The sequence below is a fragment of the Papio anubis genome, chromosome 13 (genome assembly GCF_008728515.1).
Source record: "Papio anubis isolate 15944 chromosome 13, Panubis1.0, whole genome shotgun sequence".
Classification (NCBI taxonomy): Eukaryota; Metazoa; Chordata; class Mammalia; order Primates; family Cercopithecidae; genus Papio; species Papio anubis.
The window spans coordinates 81,122,080-81,141,913 of NC_044988.1; the positions used below are offsets into that span (position 1 = coordinate 81,122,080).

The 19,834-nt window shown below is 36.4% G+C and overlaps 1 protein-coding gene across 2 annotated transcripts in view; it reads right to left on the minus strand.

The window, feature by feature from the left end:
- Positions 1–19,409, minus strand: part of SHOC1 (shortage in chiasmata 1) — a 97,479-nt gene extending 78,070 nt beyond the window's left edge. The window contains exons 1-3 of one of the 2 annotated variants that reach the window (XM_021927280.2): positions 19,292–19,409; positions 14,362–14,449; positions 9,556–9,740 (exon numbers count right to left, since the gene is read on the minus strand). In XM_021927280.2, the coding sequence (XP_021782972.2) occupies positions 9,556–9,740; positions 14,362–14,426 (250 nt within the window). In that variant the 5' untranslated portion in view covers positions 14,427–14,449; positions 19,292–19,409. Of the gene's footprint in view, positions 1–9,555; positions 9,741–14,361; positions 14,519–19,291 lie in introns of those variants that run through there. The other variant, XM_009188302.3, reaches the window with a different exon arrangement.
- Positions 19,410–19,834: the final 425 nt, after the last annotated feature.

A 19,834-nucleotide genomic window follows, 5' to 3' on the forward strand; every position in this document is an offset into this window, starting at 1 on the left:
GGGTTATTTCACTTAACATAAAGGACCCCAGTTCCATCCATGTTGCTGAAATGACAGAATTTCATTCTTTTTTGTGGCTGAATAATATTCCATTGTGTAGATGTACCACATTTTGTTTATTCATCCACTACCGGGCACTTAGGTTGATTACATATCTTGGCTATTGTGAATAGAGCTGCAATAAATATGGGAGTGCAGATGTCTTTTTGATATAATTTCCTTTCTTTTCCAGAAGTGGAATTGCTGGATCATGTGGTAGTTCTATTTTTGATTTAGCTGAGAAGTCTCCATACTGTTCTCCATAGTGGCTTTTCTAATTTACATTTCCACAAATGCTGTACAAGAGTTCCCCTTTCTCCACATCCTTGCTGGCATCTGTTATTACCTTTTTGATACAAGCCATTTTAACTGGGGTGATATTTCATTGCGTTTTTTTTTGTTTTTGGGTTTTTTTTGAGATGGAGTTTCGCTCCTGTTGCCCAGGCTGGAGTGCAGTGGCGCAATCTTGGCTCACTGCAACCTCCACCTCCTGGGTTCAAGCAATTCTCCTGCCTCAGCCTCCAGAGTAGCTGGGATTACAGGTGGCCACCACCACACCTGGCTAATTTTTGTATTTTTAGTAGAGACGAGGTTTTGCCATGTTGGCCAGATTGGTCTCAAACGCCTGACTTCAGGTGAACCATCCAGCTTGGCCTCCCAAAGTGCTGGGATTACAGACATGAGCTACCGCGCCTGGTCAGCTCATTGTGGTTTTGATTTGCATTTCCCTGATGATTAGTGATGTTGAGCATTTTTTCATATATCTGTTGGCCATTTCTTCTTTTGAGAAGTGTCTGTTCATATCTTTTGCCCATTTTTAATTGGATTATTTGCTTTTTGCTATTCAGTTGTTTGAGCTCCTTGTATATTGTGGTTATTAATCTGTTGTCAGATGGATAGTTTGCAAATATTTTCTCCCATTCTGTGGGTTGCCTCTTCACTTTATGATTGTTTCTTTTGTTGTGCAGAAGCTTTTTATCTTTATGTAAACCTATTCATCTATTTTTGCTTTGGTGGCCTCTGCTTTTGAGATCCTATACAAAAAATCTTAGCCCAGACCAATGTCCTGGAGCACTTCCCCAGTGTTTTCTTCTAGTAGTTTCATAGTTTCAGGTTTTAGATTTAAGTCTTTGATCCATTTTTATTTGATTTTTGTTTATTGTGAAAGATAGGGATCTAGTTTCATTCTTCTGCATATAGTCATCTAGTTTTCCTGGCACCATTTATTGAAGACTATCTTCTCCTAATTGTATGTTCTTGGTGCCTTTGTCAAAGATGAGTTAGCTGTAAATGAGTGGATTTATATCAGGGTTCTCTATCCTTTTCCATTGGTTTATATGTTTGTTTTTATGCCAGTACCATGCTGTTTTGGTTAATAAGGCTTTGGAGTATATTTTGAAATCAGGTATTGTGATGCTTCCAGCTTTCTTCTTTTTGCTCAGGATTGCTTTGGCTATTTGAGGTCTTTCATGGTTCCATTTAAATTTTAGGGTTTTATTTTTCTATTTCTGTGGAGAATGTCTTTGGTATTTTGATAGGGATTGCATTGGATCTAAATTGCTTTGGATAATATTGCTATTGTAGCAATATTAATTCTTTCAATCCATGAGTATGAAATATTTATCTTTCCTTTTTTGTGTGTCCTCCTCAATATCTTTCATCAGAGCTTTATAGTTTTTCTTGTACAGGCCTTTCACTTCTTTGGTATTTTGATAGGGATTGCATTGAATCTGTAAATTGCTTTGGATAGTATTGTTATTTTGGCAACATTAATTTAGTAATATTCTTTCAATTCATGAGTATGAAATATTATATCTTTCCTTTTTTGTGTCCTCCTCAATTTCTTTCATCAGAGTTTTATAGTTTGTCTTGTATAGATCTTTCACTTCTTTGGTTAAAATGATTCCTAGGTATTTTATATTTTTTGTAGCTATTGTAAATGGCATTGATTTCCTGATTTCTTTTTTAGATTGTTCACTGTTGGTGTATATAAATCTACTGGTTTTTGTATGTTAATTTTTTTTTTTTTTTGAGATGGAGTCTCACTGTCACCCAGGCTGGAGTACAGTGGTGCAATCTCGACTCACTACAACCTCCGCCTCCAGGGTTCAAGTGATTCTCCTCCTTCAGACTCCTGAGTAGCTGGGATTGCAGGTGCACACAGCCACACCCAGCTAATTTTTGTATTTTTAGTAGAGTCGGGGTTTCACCATGTCAGGCTGGTCTCAAACCCCTGATCTCAGGTGATCCACCTACTTTGGTCTCCCAAAGTGCTGGGATTAGAGACGTGAGCCACTGCATCCAGCCATATGTTGATTTTGTGTTCTGCAACTTTACTGAATTCATTTATCACCTCAGTTTTTTTGGTGGAGTCTTTGGGTTTTTTAAATTTTTCTTTCTAAATATTATTTTAGGTTCAAGGGGTACATGTGCAGGTTTGTTACATGGGTAAATTGCATAAATCCTTGGTTTTTCTAGTTATAACATCATGTCATCTACAAACAAGGCTAATTTGATTTATTCCTTTCCAATTTGAACGCCGTTTATTTCTTTCTCTTGCTCAATTGCTCGGGCCAGGACTTCACGTTTTATGTTGAATAAAAGTGGTGAAAATGGGCATCCTTGTCTTATTTCAGTCCTTAGAAGAAAGACCTTCAATTTTTCCCCATTCAGTATGAAGTTAGCTATCATATACGGCCTTTATTATTTTGAGGTATGTTCCTTCTATACCTATTTTGATGAGGGTTTTTATCATAAAGAGATGTTGAATTTTATCAAATGCTTTTTTCAGCACCTATTGAAATAATCATATGGTTTCTCTTCTTGATTCTTTGAATGTGATGTGTCACATTTAATCATTTGCATATGTTGAACCATCCTTGCATCCCTAGGATGAATCTCACTTTATCATGGTGAATGATCTTTTTAATGTGTTGTTAAATTCAATTTACTAGTATTTTGTTGATGATTTTTGTATCTATGTTCATTGTTGATATTAGTCTGTAGTTTTCTTTTTTGTTGTTGTGTCTTTGTCTGGTTTTGGTATCAGGGTAATGCTGGCCTTGTAGAATGTGTTTGGAAATACTCCCTCGTCTTCAATTGTTTTGAAGCATTTAAGTAGAATTAGTATTAGTTCTTTAAATGTTTGGTAGAATTTAGCAGTGAAGTCATCAAGTCCTGGGCTTTTCTTTGATGAGAGACTTTTTATTATGGCTTCAATCTTATTACTCATCATTGGTTTGTTGAGGTTTTCTATTTCTTCATAGTTCAAACTTTTTTCCTTTTTTGACATAGGGTCTCACTCTGTCACCCAGGCTGGAGTACAGTGGCATGATCACAGCTCACTGCAGCATTAACCTTCTCAGGCACAATTAATCCTCCACCTCAGTCTCTCAGGTAGCTGGGACAAGCACATGCCACCACACTTGGCTAACATTTTTTTGTAGAGATGAGGTTTCACCATGTTGCCCAGGCTGGTTTTGAACTCCTGACCTCAAGTGATCCATCCACCTCAGCCTCTCAGAGTGCTAGGGCACAGGCATAAGCCACCATGCCTGGCCCATGATTCAATCTTGATAGGTTGCATGTGTACAGGAATGTATCCATTTCTTCTAAGTTTTCCAATTTGTTGGCATATAGTTGTTCATAATACTCGCTAATGATTCTTTGTATTTCTGAAGTCTTGGTTATTATGTCTCCTTTTTCATTTCTGATTTTATTTATTTGGGTTTTCTCTCTTCCTACTTAATCTAACTAGAGGTTTTATCTTTTCAAGAAACCAACTTTTCATTTTGTTGATTTTCTGTATTATTTTTTAGTCTCAGTATCATGTATGTCTGCTCTGATCTTTATTGTTTCTTTCCTTCTACCAGTTTGGGGTTTGGTTTGTTCTTTCTTTTCTAGTGCCTTGAGGTGCAACGTTATTTTATTTGAAGTCTTTCTACTTTTTTGAAACAGGCATTTATTGCTATAAACTTCCCTCTTGGTATTGGGCTCTTGCCATATCCCATAGATTTTGGTATGTTTTATTTCCATTTTCATTTATTTGTTTCAAGAAATTTTAAGAGTTTCTTCTTAACTTTTTCATTGGCCATTTAAGAGCATGTTGTATAATTTCCATGTGTTTGTGCACTTTCCAAAGTTCCTCTTGTTACTGATTTCTAGTTTTATTTCATTTTGGTCAGAAAAGCTACTTGATATTATTTCTATTTTTAAAATGTTTTCAGATATATTTTGTGGCATAAGATATGGTCTATTCTGGAGAATATTCCATGTGCTGATGAAAAGAATATGTATTCTGCAGCACAAAATACATGATATGAAGTTAGCTATCATAAGGGTGAAATGTTCTGTAAATGTTAGTTAGGCCTATTCTAGTGTGTAGTTCATGCTCTTTGTTGATTTTCTGTCTGGATGATCCGTCCATTACTGAGAGTGGGGTGTTAAAGTCCACTACTATTATTATATTGCAGTCTATCCTTTTAGATATATTAATGTTTGCTTTATACACTTGGGAGTTCTGGTGTTGTGTGCATAGATATTTATAATTGTTATATCCTCTTGCTTAACATGATCATCTTTGTCTCTTTTTACAGTTTTAGATTTGTAGTCTATTTTATATAAGTATAGCTACTCCTGCTATTTTTGGTTTCCAGTTGCATGGAATATCATTTTTCACCACTTCGCTTTCAGTCTATGTGTGACTTTATAAGTGAAGAGAGTTTCTTGAAGGCAGCATATAGTTTGGTCTTGTTTTTTTTAATTCCTTCAGCCACTCTAAGCCTTTTATTTGGAAAATTGAGACCATTTACATTCAGTGTTACTATTAAGTAAAGACTTACTACTGCCATTTTGTTGCCCATTTTCTGATTGTTTTAAGACTCCTTTCTTTCCTACTGTATTCTTTTGTGGTTATTTTCTCTGGTAATATGTTTTAATTTGGTGTTTTTTATTTTTAGTGAATATATTGTAGGTTTTTGGGCTGTGGTTACCAGGAGGGTTACAAAAAACATTGTATAGATTTAAAAAGTTATTTTAAAGAGATAATATTTTAGATTACAAAGAAAGGAATAGAAACAAAGACAAACACACATACACACAAAATGCTACATTTTGACTAAGTTGTCTGGATTTACATATTTTAATATTACATCTCTTAACAGGTTGCTATCGCTATTGTTTTTGATTGGGCTTCATACTAGAGTTATGAGTGCTTACACACTACAATTATTGTAACAGAGTATTCTCAGTATTCTAGAGAATTCTTAAAATTAAGTATTCATGTACTTAATTTTACCAGTGAATAACTAAAGAAAAGTTTTCTTTTCGTATGTTAATTTTTTTTTTCCCTTTCAGATTGTAGTACCCCTTTTAGCATTTACTGTAAGATGATGGGTCTGATGGGGGTGAATTCTCTGAACTTTAGTTGTTTGGGAAAGACTATTTCTCCTTCATATTCAAAAGGTAATTTTGCTAGATACAATGTTCTTGGACGACTTTTTTTTCTTTGAGCACTTTGAATATGTTGTTCCACTCCCTCCTGTCTGTATGGTTTTTCATTGAAAAGTCTGTTACCATAGAATTGGAGGTCCTTTATACGTTATTTGCTTCTTTTCTCTTGCTGCTTTTGAGATTCTCTCTTTGTCCTTGACCTTTGAGGGTTTGGTTATTATATACCTTGGGTTAGTCTTATTTGGGTTGAATCTCTTGGGTATTATCAGACCTTCCCGTACTGGAGATTTACATCTTTCTCAAGCTTTGGAAAATTTTGTATTATTTCTTTCTACCCCCTGCCTTTGCTCAGCTCCCTTTTGAATATCAAGAATACTTAGATTTGGTTTTTGAGGTAATTTTCTGTATCTTGTAGGCAGTCTTTGTTCTTTCACTTTCTTTTTTCTTTTTTCTCCTCTGACTGTATTTTCAAATAGCTGGTCTTTGATATCACTGATTCTTCCCTCTGGTTGTTCCATTCAGATGTTGAGAGCCTCTAATGAGTTGTTCAGCTCAGCAAATATATTTCTCAGTTCCAAAATTTGTTTGAGTTTTTAAAGTTAACTTTAAAAATTTAAAAAATTCTCTTTGTTAAATTTCTCCAACAAATTTCTGAATTGCTTTTCTGTATTATTTTAGAGATCACTGAATTTCCTTAAAACTGCTCTTTTGTATTTTTGGTCAGAGAGCTCACAAATGACTTTCTCGTTAGGGTCAGTCACTGGATTTTTGCTTTGTCTTTTTGCAAAGGTCACATTTCCCTGTTCAGTGTTGTTTCTTGTGGATATATGTCTATGTCTTTGCACTGAAGGATTGGTTATTTATTCCAGCTTCCTCTGTTCAACTTGTCTTGGTTTTTATTGGATATATTTTCTTAGCAAATCTTCACTAATATTGCCTTTTTCTTGGCTATAGGTGGTATCTTAAGCCCAGGTTTGCCTTGCCTCTAGCGAATAGTCAGGGCACTGTCTTCTCCAAATGGGAGAGTCTGAAAAACATTATCCCAACAGTGACAGAAGTCTGGCTAGAGGTTCGTGCCCAAGGGACCTGTGGCACAAATTAGCTGCTGTGAATCGGCTCCTTTGCCTGGAAAGGCTGGGGAAGGTAGCCCCTTCTCCCCTCTTTGTCTCTCCTTTCAGGCAGTCATGATGCTTTCCATGGGTTAAAGAAAGAAAAGTCTCCTGCCAGGGAATCCAAGATGGAGGGAAAGCTAGTTGACTATTCCACTCTCACTTTTTCCAGCATAGAAACCATTAGTTGGGGGAAGATTTTCCATGTGGTTGTTGTCAGGCAGAATGGGCAGGGTGGGGCATCATGGATGTGGAAGTTGGATTCTCCTACCACCTGCTTAAAGTTTTTTCACTTCTCTGTGTCCCTAGGATCTGTCTCATCCTCATATTTGAGATGTGAGTTGTTGCTAGTGAAAATCTTGGCACTGTATATTCATTTTTGGTTTCCTGTATGAGCAGTGAAGCCAGCTTGCTTCTGTGCCACCATTTTAAACCATAAGTATGATTACTGCTTTTACTGTAAACTTTAACAAACTATTTGACTCTCTACACTATATGCATATGCAACTTTATTTATTTTATTTTTATTACTTATTATTATTATTTTTTGAGATGGAGTTTCACTCTTCTTGCCCAGGCTGGAGGGCAATGGTGTGAGCTCGGCTCACTGCAACCTCCACCTCCCAGGTTCAAGTGATTCACCTGCCTCAGCCTCCCAAATAGCTGGGATTACAGGTACCCGCCACTACGCTCAGCTAATTTTGTATTTTTGGTAGAGACAGGGTTTCACCATGTTGGCCAGGCTGGTTTTCAACGCCTGACCTCAGGTGATCCACCCGCCTTGGTCTTCCAAAGTGCTGGAATTACAGGCATGAGCTACTGTGCCTGGCCTAACTTTATTTTTTAAAATAAAAATAAAAGCTACATTTATATTTGCTTGTATGTTCCCATGATATCTAGAGGGATGCTTAACAGTTTCATGTATTAACAAATAATATGTGAACATTGTAGAAAAAATAGTAAATATCAATAAACCAACAACCATAAAAGAAAACCAGCAACTGTTTTATGTTTTAAAGATATGTGTTTTGAAATTATAATTTAGTAATTATTTATAATTCTTATAAGACATAGCATATTTACAAATCCAAAAATATACTATGTTTCTTTTGATTTAGACAATAAGACCAAAGTATCTACAAATCTGGCAGTAATTGATATAATTCAAAGAAAATAAATAAAATTGAAAATCTAAATTTATAAAGTGATGTCTGGTGACACAGGACACCTGAGGAAATACAGGATATGGCATTTGGGAAATTCAAGCATATTTTCTCTCAGTCAATAGTTGATTCTAGCCAATAGTAGCTTCTAGTTTGCCACATTTATAATAGCTATGTTTGTGTAACCCATTCGTTTTTACAAGCCATCTCTTTAAATATACTCACATAAACTTACATATATTAGTTTATCCCCACAAAATTATTTAAAAATAGAAGAATAAATAATAGAAATAAATTAGAGAAGAAAACTTAAAATCATAAAAATTTTCTTTTTCTCCAGACAGGGTCTCACTCTGTTACCCAAGCTGGAGTGCAGCGGCATGATCATGACTTACTACAGCCTTGAATGCCTGGGTTCAAGCACTCTTCCCACCTCAGCCTTACAAGTAGCTAGGACTACAGGAGTGCCACCACATCTGGCTAATTTTTAAAAATCTTTTTGTGGAGATAAGGTCTTGCTATGTTGCCCAGGCTGGTCTCAAACTCCTGGCCTCAAGTGATGTTCCACTTTTTAAGAGTAGACTTGGACTCAAAATTCAAGTCTTCTGACTCCAAATTCAGGCTCTTTCTATTACATCATGCTCTCAAGTTTTAGTCCTTAATACAACTAATCTCTGTATCTCTTCCAACTATAAGAGGAATTTCTCTCTATATATATATCATCACACAGCTATTTGCCATTGCTGAAATTTTTATACATAATTTATATATCTACATAAAAATAACAGTAAAAAAATCAAATTATTTTTCATGTTGAAGCTATAGCATTTCTTAAATGACAGTAATAATTACATAATAGAACCTTAAGTTCTATAATTTAAAAAAAGAATAGGCTGTTATACATACAACAAAGGCAATCCTCAGCAAGTTTTTACATGGTTGAAAGAATTCAACACCCTCTAGTAAGATGAGACATTTGGAATCAAGTTTGAATAAAATATACTTTTATTTTATTTTATTTTATTTTATTTTATTTTATTTTTTTGAGATGCAGTCTCGCAATCTTGGCTCACTGTAACCTCCACCCCCTGGGTTCAAGTGATTCTCCTGCCTGAACCTCCTGAGTAGCGGGATTACAGGTGCTGCCACCATGCCTGGCTAATTTTTGTATTTTGAGTAGAGACAGGGTTCCACCATTTTGGCCAAGCTGGTCTCAAACTCTTGACCTCAGGTGATCTACCCACCTTGGCCTCCCGAAGTGCTGGGATTACAGGCATAGTAAGCCACTGTGCCAGGCCTACTTTTAATTATTTTTGACAGTATGTTTGTAAAACTGAGTATATTTCCTAACTTAATGCTGGAACTATTCCATCTCCACTTTGAACCTTGCTTTTGCATAAATTGGATGAGATCAAAATATTTATTATGTTTTAAAAACTAAAATATAATAATCACTTCATAATATAGTAATTTAATATTACACTGGATTGCTATATCATGGGATCTGTAAAAGATGCCAATATCATTATAGCAGTATGTTGAAGGCATACTATGATCAAATCGCTGCAGGTTGTTTTGAGGCCCAGACAACTTAAACTCCAAAAATAACCCAACTTACAAAGAGGATTAATATGAATGAGGAAAGTACTGCCCTAATATGGTAAAACTTAGAGTTATGCAGGTGGATCTTTAATAAAAAATTTTTCATTCAAATCAAACAAAAAAACTCACTTAAATGAATATGTGTATATCAGTAAGAAATGTTTCACAACAATATAAAATAAATGTTTTACCTTGGTTCTGTTTTTGAAGTGCTGAATATTTTTCTAAACAACTGACAGGGGTAAAGACTTCATTGTAGTCCATGTGGGTGTATAAAGTGACCTCCTCTACTTCAATTTGGGAGTCTGGATTTGAACTTGGAACAACTTCCTCAAATTCACAATTAATCTGGGTCACCATTCTTGTAATTGTTTTTCTGTGACAGTATAAAATTACTAATGTTATGTATGTCCTGTTTTAAAACACTTTTATTAGTAAATAATATATGTCCACTGTGGAAAAAATTATCGAATTCCAACAGACACAGAGAAGAAACATCTATATTCCCATCATTCAAGATGAATATAAAAATTGTGTAAATTTCTCAATTAAAAAAATCTTTAAACAATAGTGGACTAATGACAATAATATTCTATAACCTGTTCTTTTCTGTAAAAAAATGAAGCATGAACACATTTACATGTCAATCTATATACATTCACCTAATATTTGAATGGATAAATAGGGTATCAGCAAATCATAATTTATTCAACCAATTCTCTATTGTTGGAAATTTAAGTTCATTATAATTGTTTGCTATTATGAGCAACAATGCAAAGAACATCTATATGCACTAATAATCTCAAATATATTTCTTAAAAACAGAAATGATGAAGTTAAAAGTATACAGATTTTTAGGTTTTGCCACACATGGCCAAACTACCCTTGTGCTGGATATTCAGTGTCTGTTCCTCAATAAAATTACCCAGCCTTTTATGTTCTGTTCCGTAACCTGGGAAGCTAACCTCTATGAACTAACCAAGCTTCCTTGTCCTCTGGCTTCTGGTTGGGTTCAGCCATGGAAAGCACTGGCAGAAGATCAAAGGTGAGAGAGACAGGCTGCAATATCATTCCTCCCAAATCCTTCTCTGTTGGGCCACAGTTTGGAATTGGCTGCACTCTTCCACCAAAAGTTACATCTTCTGTCAGACAGCCCTGCTCCTGTAGTCCCTACTAGGTTGGTAACTGCCCAGGCACCTTGTTCCTTCAATCTTAGGGTGGTAACAACTTTGTAACTGCCCAGCGGGTTCACCTTGCCCGCTGCCTAGACAAAGCCAATTTATCAAGACAGAGGAATTACAATGGATAGAGACGCACAGCCGGCTGTGTGGGAGATCAGTGTTTTATTATTACTCAAACCAGTCTCCCTGAGCATTTGTGGATCAGAGTTTTTCAAGATAATTTGGCAGGTAAGGGCTTGGGAAGTGGAGAGTGCTGACTGGTCAGGTTGGAGATGGAAATATAGGGGGTGAGTGAGGTTTTCTTGGGGTCTTCTGCTCCTGTGTGGGATCGCAGAACTGGTTGAGCCAGATTACCAGCTAGGTGGTATCAGCTGAACTGTAGACTGCAGGGTCTGCAAAATATCTCAAGCCCTGATCTTGGGTTTTACAATAGTGATGTTATCCTGAGGAGCAATTTGGAGACAGTCAGACTCTTGCAGCCAGAGGCCGCATGACCCCTAAACCAAAATTTCTAATATCATAGTGAATTTGTTAGTCCTACAAAGGCAGCCTGGCCCCCCAGGCAAAAAGTGGGTCTTTTCAGGAAAGGGCTATTATCAATTTTGTTTCAGAGTCAAATCATACACTAAATTCCTTCCCAAGGTTAGTTCAGCCTACACCCAGGAATGAACAAGGACAGCTTAAAGGTTACAGGCAGGATGGAATCAGTTAGGTCTGATCTCTTTCACTGTCATAATTTCCTCAGTTACAGTTTTTGCGAAGGCAGTTTCAACTTCCTACTGTTGCTAGTCCTGAGGACATCTTTTTGGCTCTTTTAACCTTGCCCTTACCTGTTTCCTGATTGATACAGGTTTATCTGTATCATACCATTAGAATGGCTGGCATTACAAGAGATCTTCCAATAGATAAATATATTATTGGCAACTTAGTTATACATCCTAATATACGTTTTTCCTGATATCCTGGAATATTTCAGCCCTAATAATTCTCTTGTACAGACTGAAAGAACCAAAATCAATGTAACTCTCCAATTGGAGAAAAGACCAATTGTGTCATATCTTAAAATCACAGGCGGAGAAAGCTTTAGAATTTATCCTGTACTCTAAGAAAATACAAGGTAGAAGAAAAAATATTTTAACTCTTCCATGTCCGTATTATTCATTAAGATCATTGGTTCCTATGTGGATCATTATATACTTAACTTAGTGCTTACATAGGTGCTGTCTTTTTAAAATAAATGTTACTGACAGGGTCAGCACTGTATAACAATAATTCGTACTACAGTTTTGAGATTACCTAGTAAATTTTCTTGCCGTAGATATAAAAGATCTATGAAGATCAGTGTTTCCCAGCTCTCCTCATCTACCTCCCTGTCCAATATATTTATTCCCTTTTCACTGGTGCCTCCTCCTTTGCATAACCTGTAGACATTGGTCTTCCCCAGGTTTCTACTCTAGATTATCTTTGCTTTCCTTCTATATTATTCTTTTTGAGTAAGTTCATCTACTCCTATTTATTTATTTGCAAACTTAACAAAACTATTTATTGAGTGTCTGCAATGTGCTAACACCATTCTAGATACTGGGAATGGGGTGTTAAACCAAACAAAGTTCTTTCCTTCATGGAGCTTATCTGCTAACAGGAAGATAGACAAATAAGTATATGACATAATTTCAGGTGGTAAAAAAATGTTATGAATGGGCTGGGCACAGTGGCTCACACCTGTAATCCCAGCACTTTGAGAGGCTGAGGTGGGTGCATCACCTGAGGTCAGGAGTTCGAGACCATCCTGATCAACATGGTGAAACTCCGTCTCAACTAAAAATACAAAAAAACTAGCTGGGTGTGGTAGTGGGTGCCTGTAATCTCAGCTCCTCGGGAGGCTGAGGCAGGAGAATCACTTAAATCACTGGGAGGTGGAGGTTGTAGTGAACTGAGATCACGCCACTGCACTCCAGCCTAGGTGACAGAGAGAAACTCTGTGTCAAAAAAAAAAAAAAAAAAAGAGAGAGAGAGAGAGATAAAGCACAGATACGTGTGACAACATGGATAAACCCTGAAAACACTATATTAAGTAAAAGAAACCAATCACAATAAAAGCACATATTGTATGATTCCACTTATGTGAAATATCTAGAATAGGCAAATCAATAGACAGAAAGTAGATTCTGATTCAGTTAGTCCATTTTGGAGCCTGAGATTCTGCATTTCCAATCTATTTCTAGGTGGTATTGACACTGCCAGTCCAAAGGCCTGCTTTGAGTAACAAGATGCGAGATGATCTCTAAGATCTTTTTTTACCTTATGAAACAATAATTTAGTTTTCACCAAACTAGCCTAATTATTGCCTTTGCTAAATACTTATTGCACATTCCCGTGTGTATGCCTGGAGACATGCTGTTTCCTCTGCCCAAAATGCTTTCTCTCGAGTTAATTTCTCCTTGATTGCCCAGCCCAAGCTCAATTCCTACTTCTGTGAAGCTGACCTCTCCTAGTTACAAATGCACAGCTCTACCAATGTAACTCATAAGGTGAAAAGAGATCTTAGAGATCGTCTCGCATCTTGTTACTCAAGGTAGGTCTTTGGACTGGCAGCATCAATACCACCTAGAAATAGATTAGAAATGCAGAATCTCAGGCTCCAAAACAGACTAACCGAACCAGAACCTACATTTTAATAAGATCCTCAGGGGATTCATATGTACAGTAAAGTTTGAGAAGAACTGATCCATCATCATCATACTGATAAAATGAGGGTCACAGGTAAAATGACCAGCAAAGTAGTTAGCACTTGACTTTTCCAGTCAAGGCTTAAAAGCTACATATTTTAATTCATAGTGCAGAGCTTTTTTCACTATACCTTTCCGTTTCCTCACTGCTAGGAGTTTACTCATATGATACATATTTCTAATTGACTATATGCCTTGTAACAGATTTTATGTTGGTCATCCTATATTATCATTTAATTCTTACATTGTTAATTTTTTCTATGTTTATCTATTATTTTCCTAACCTGATTTTAAATTCCTAGATGACAGAGATGGTATATTGGGCTTCACTGTATCCAGAGTCTAGACACCTTTCAATGTTTTTTTGTTTCTTTTAAGCACAACTAAGGAAAATTTAAATTACAGAAACTTGAAAATGTGAATAATAACAAAATCTTTCCTAGGTCAGATCAGCATTCTGTGCATGAAGTGAAGCAAAAGAGTAAATTATTAAATTGCACCAAAATCTCTACTTTATGTCTACCTTTACAATGTAGAACAGGTTAGATGTTCTTCCTCATATTATGCTCTAGGTTCCTATCTCTGTCATTGTACTTTGCACATTGTATTGTAATTATTTATTTATAAAACTCTATTCCTTGTTTTCTTGTGTTCTTTGAAGGTTAAGACTATGTCTTATTCATTTTTGTATCTTGTATCTAATATATAGGATGATAATGAATATTTGGTGAATGCTTAAATAATAAATAATGTTTTGACCAAATATATTACAAAATAGCCTTAAATCTGAATTTATAATATAGGAGAAAAAAAGACTAATTTTAATATAACAGACTTTCTATAGCTACTTTCTACAGAAAGTTCACTAATTGATAAACTAATGGAAAGTTTACTAATTAAAAAAGAAGATATAAGTCACCCTTATTAACCACTCCTTTGTGGTTGAAATTAGGACCTTTTCTTCAGATAAAAGAAGAAAATCCATGAAGAAATAAAGGAAGAGATTTTCCCTATTTAAGTATCTGGAGAACTTAGTGTTTATCTTCTTCTAGATGTAAAAGAGAAATTTGAGATTAAGGATACATACTTCTCAAGGAAATCCTCCACAAAGAAACTTGCTTTCCATTGGTCCAAGACTGAGGTATCTGTCATTCCCGGAACTGAAACAGCTGAGACTAAAAAGAATAATGGTAAACATTAATCTCTAGAATTTTCTTTTATACTTAATTCAAGAAAGTCAAACATTCACCTTTTACATTATAATTTATTTGTTCACAAATGTATTTTTTGCCAAAGTGATACCTGATTCCAAATATTTAAATAGTCATCCTCATTATCATCAACCTACCCCCGCCCCTCAATCAACTACAGTTAGAACAATATCACATGAACATGTCACCTTCATTTTATAGACTCTCTTTTGCTTATACAGCACTACTATTCCAAATAGTCCTTTTCAACTGCTCATGCTATACCTCATGAAGCTTCTATTAACCCTTCCAGCTCAAGCTGATACATTCTCCTTGAAGGGCCATAATATTGTCAGTAACACTTGGGGACCCAACCGTATACAGTCCTATATTTAAAATTGTAGGTGGCACGCAGTGGCTCACGCCTGTAATCCCAGCTCTTTGGGAGGCTGAGGCAGGCGGATCACTTGAGGCCAGGAGTTCGAGACCAGCCTGGCCAACATGGCAAAACCCCATCTCTACTAAAATTACAAAAATTAGCCGGCGTGGTAGTGCATGCCTCTAGTCCCAACTACTTGGAAGGCTGAGGCAGGAGAATACCTTGAACCTGAGAAACACAGGTTGCAGTGAGCAGAGATCATACCACTGCACTCCAGCCTGGGCACCTGGGTGACAGGTGCTGTAAATAAATAAATAGATAAATAAATTTGTATGTGTATATAGCTTATCTCCCAAACTAGACCCTTGGTTCCTTAAGGAGAAAGACCATGTCATATACTACTGTCAGAATATGCAACTGAGTGTTCTCCCTACCACCATGTTACTTCTTACTAGTTTTGTTATCTTTAACAAATCATTTAACATCTAAGCCTGTGCCTCGTTGAAAAATATGAAAAAAAAATACAAAAGTTTAGTGGTACTTTGGGAGGCCAAGGCGGGTGGATCACAAGGTCAGGAGATTGAGACCATCCTGGCTAACACGGTGAAACCCCGTCTCTACTAAAAAAACAAAAAATTTAGCTGGGTGTGGGGTGGGCACCTGTAGTCCCAGCTCCTGGAGAGGCTGAGGCAGGAGAATGGCGTGATGCAGTGAGCCGAGATCACACCACTGCACTCCAGCCTGGGAGACAGAGTGAGACTCCACATCAAAATAAAAAAAAAAAAAAGTTTAGTGGTTAAGAGTACAGTTTCTGGAAACACTCTGCCTAGATTTTAATCGTTGGACTGCTACTTATTAACTATATGATATTGGATAAATATCTGAACCTTTTTGCACCTCCGTTTTTTTGTTTTGTTTTGTTTTGTTTTGTTTTAATGTACAAACTAGGAAGAATAGACTTTTCAGAGTGTTGTTGTAAAGATTAAATGTAATGTGGCGTAATGTGGCATGCAAATTGCTTAGAATAGTTTAGGTTCCATAGCCAGTCCCATAACCATTGCTTTCAAAGACTCTTGATTCTCTTGCCTCTCTTTCTCTTCTACCAACTTAGGACAACCCCTACTCTACACTTTCTGTGTATGTACACTAAAACAGTTGAAAATTACTGGAAAAAAAAATCACCCAGCCATGCTAAAGGAACTCATTCCAAATTACGACCGTAAATTTCAAATGGCCACCCAACATTGACAGATGATAATAGTATACCCCTTAATAAAACTGGCTTTCTTGACCACAGATGAGGTTAAAAAAAAAAAAAAAAAAGAAAGAAACAAAAACAAAACTGGCTTTCTTGCTCTTTAAGACAGCTAATTCACACATTACCCCTTCAAATCTTTAGTGTTCATTCCATTATCCACTTTCAGTGTATGACCTTACCTTCACATAGAAAACTGATACAGAGAACTACCTCATTTTCCACCACCAATTCTACCAACTTACTGGCATAAGTACCTACAAACCCTATCTTCCTATCTACACAGGGGAAGAATTATTTTAGTTCCTACTGAATACTAACTTCTCTAACTGTGCTCTTGATCTTATCCCCTTTTACTCTTGTTATCCTTTTTCTTTCCTGCATTGTCTTATTCTCTTTCTACCAAAATTGTTTCCATTGGCAAACATTTTACAGTCTCTCTCATCATGTATTGTTTAAAAACCACACATCAAAAACAAAAAAGAATAACTCTTTACTCCACTTCTCCCATAAGTTAGTCCATCATTTAAAAATTTTTCTTCATAGCAAAATTCCCCCAAATATTCAAATTCACTCTCGCACTTTCCCACTTCCCATTATCTTCTCAACATACTCCAATCATATTCCAATATATTCCTATCACACTCCAAATATATTCCAATCATATTAATAACCAATATTCCAGGGAAACCACTCTTGTCAAAGTCATCAATGACCTTCATTTAGTCAAGCTAATGGTCAACTCACTATCCTCAGATAACTTGAGCTTTTAACACGAGCCCAATGCATTGGACTATTACTTCCTTCTTGAAGCACTTTCTTCTTTAGAATTCGATGCCAGAATCATTTGATTTTCCTGTCTTGCTTCTTAGGTAACTCCTTTTACATCAGACTTTTAACTGTTGGAGTGTTCCAGGGCTCTGTCCTAGGCCTTCTAATCTATTTATACTCATGCTCTCAGTGACTTCATCTAATTTCACAGGTTTATGTGTAATTTGCATATTGAAAACTCTGATTTGAAACTCCAGCTTGTGAAGCAGGTTCACTGTGTACTGATTACCAACTTGTCTGAGTATGGTGAGACAGAATACCCATACACAGGAAGTTACATGAAGTAGATGTATTACTTACAGATAGGTAACAAGGGACAACAGAAGCCTAGGATTCATTGTGAACTGGTCCCATAAGTCTCAGGAAAGTTGCCCAGGGCAAATGAAGTCTTCATGTGCCACAATTGCACAGCAGCTGAAGAACCCCAGAAAGCAGTCCACCTGGGTTTGATGTTCTGAGGTCAAAGGACATGCTGAGCTAAAGAACTGAAGGACAGAGCGTAGGCTGTTCTGGCCAGCTCCTCCTTTATCTCCGAATGTTACATTCCCAGCACATTTTATAGTTATTCTTAAGAACTTCAAGTGAGAAAAGGAGGCCAAGGCCACCCAGAGAACTGTCCTGAGCAGCTGCGCTCAAGATTAATATAACCAATTGCCTTCTTAATGATTCCATTTAGATGCCTAATAATCTGGCCAGAGCAGAGTTATTGACTCTGGCCACAAATTGGCTTCTCTATAAGCCTTTCCCTATTTTAGGAAATGGCACTGTCATCTACCTGGTTTCTCAGGTCAAAAACCTAGAAGAAAATCTTCATTATTCTATTTTGTAACACCCTCACTGTTGACAATTGTAAAATAAGCTAGATTTTAAGCACATCTCACATCTCCATTACTATAAGCCTTGTCCAAGACACTATAATATTTTATCCAGAGTTTAGATTCTGGGCTACTAAAATAGCTTCCTGATAGATTTCCCTGTCTCTACTCTTGACTCCTAATCTCCACCCTTTCTATCCTCCAGACAATCATAACTATCTTTCTACAGCATAAATCAGGTTATATCATTCCCTTTCTTAAAATTGTCCAGTGACTTTCCATATCCACAATTGCCTTAGTCAGTCTACACTACTATAACAAAAATATCATAGACTGGGTGGCTCAAACAACAAACATTCATTTCTCACAGCTTTGGAGGCTGGGAATTCCAAGATTAAGGCACCAGAAGATTCAGTGTCTAGTGAGGGCCCACTTCCTGGTTCATGTGTGGCTGTCTTCTTACTGGCCTCACATGGCAGAAAAGTCAAGGGAGCTCTTTGGGGTCTCTTTTATTAGAGTACTAATCCCTTTCATGAGGACTCCATCCTAGTCATCTCCCAAAGGCCCCACCTTCAAATATAAATTTGGGGGGACACAGTCAGTCTATTGCAGCTGTAATAAAAAATAAATAAATAAACAAATAAACTCCCTGTTATGGCCTACAAAGCCTTATTCAGAAATTGCCTACTTCTCAGTCCGTTTTTCATTACCCAGTCACAATAGCTTAATTTTCTGGTCCCTACACACATCAAGTTCATTCTTGAGTCAGGAACTTTGCATTTGCTTGAAAGACTTTTCCCCCATATTTTTCATGGTTGTTGCTTTCTCACCATTCAGGTCTCAACTCAAATGTCCTCCTCTTCAGAGAGACATTTCCCTAACCATCTTAGGAAACAGCACTCCCTACTCCCGCAATTTCATATCACTTAGCATTACTGTCTCTTCTCTATATATTTATCAATATCAGATACTAGTTTACATATTTAATGGTTTTATTGCTGTATCCTCCTTACCAGTCTAAAACCTACTGAGAGCAGAGACTACTTCTATGTCTTTTAAGTAACTGTGTCCTTAGTACTTATAACAGTGTTTGGTACATAATATATACCAAGTAAATGCTGTTGACTGACTTGACTCCTCCAAGGAGGCTACTTCTTTACTATTCCATGACTTGATACAAACAAAAAACTATTTTGTACATATATGCTTAAAAATAATTTTATATTCGGTGTGCCATTACAACTTGAAGTAGGCCTCAGATAGTCAAGAAAAAATAATAAAACAAATGTTTACAATGTTAGACTATTTTAAGTCTTCATCATCTACATATCTTTTATTTGGTTTATTCATATCAAATATAAGCTTTCCAATTCCTTATTTAGTTACCTAGATTCTATAATAAAAATACTACGTTGTTAACTTCTTGGAATTCTGACATGAATAGATGCAATGAAATTAGTAAAGCATTACATATTCTTAATAATTTGCTGTGCTAAACTCTGAAATGGCTTTTAAAGCACATTTTTAAGAAATGAAAACAAACATACCTCTTGTCCATGGCCTCCTAAATTTATTATCAGTAACTGCTACATGGTAACTTTCATCTTGATATAAACATGAAGGGATTCGAAGCAATAAAGCATCTCTGTAAAACTTCTTTCTAACTACATTCTGTGGAAGAAAGAAAGATTAGAAAATCTTTTAACATATACTATTTATCTATCAATATTCAGAATATATTAAAATTATACTTTGAAACTTATGTGATATTTCTTTAAAAGTAATACATGCTCCTTATAAAAAACAGGCATACCTAATCCCAGCACTTTGGGAGGCCGAGGCGGGTGGATCACGAGGTCAGGAGATCGAGACCATCCTGGCTAACATGGTGAAACCCCGTCTCTACTAAAAATACAAAAAATTAGCCGGGCATGGTGGTGGGCGCCTATAGTCCCAGCTACTCAGGAGGCTGAGGCAGGAGAATGGCGTGAACCCAGAAGGCGAAGCTTGCAGTGAGCCAAAATTGCACCACTGCACTCCAGCCTGGGCAACGGAGTGAGACCCCGTCTCAAAAACAAACAAACAAACAA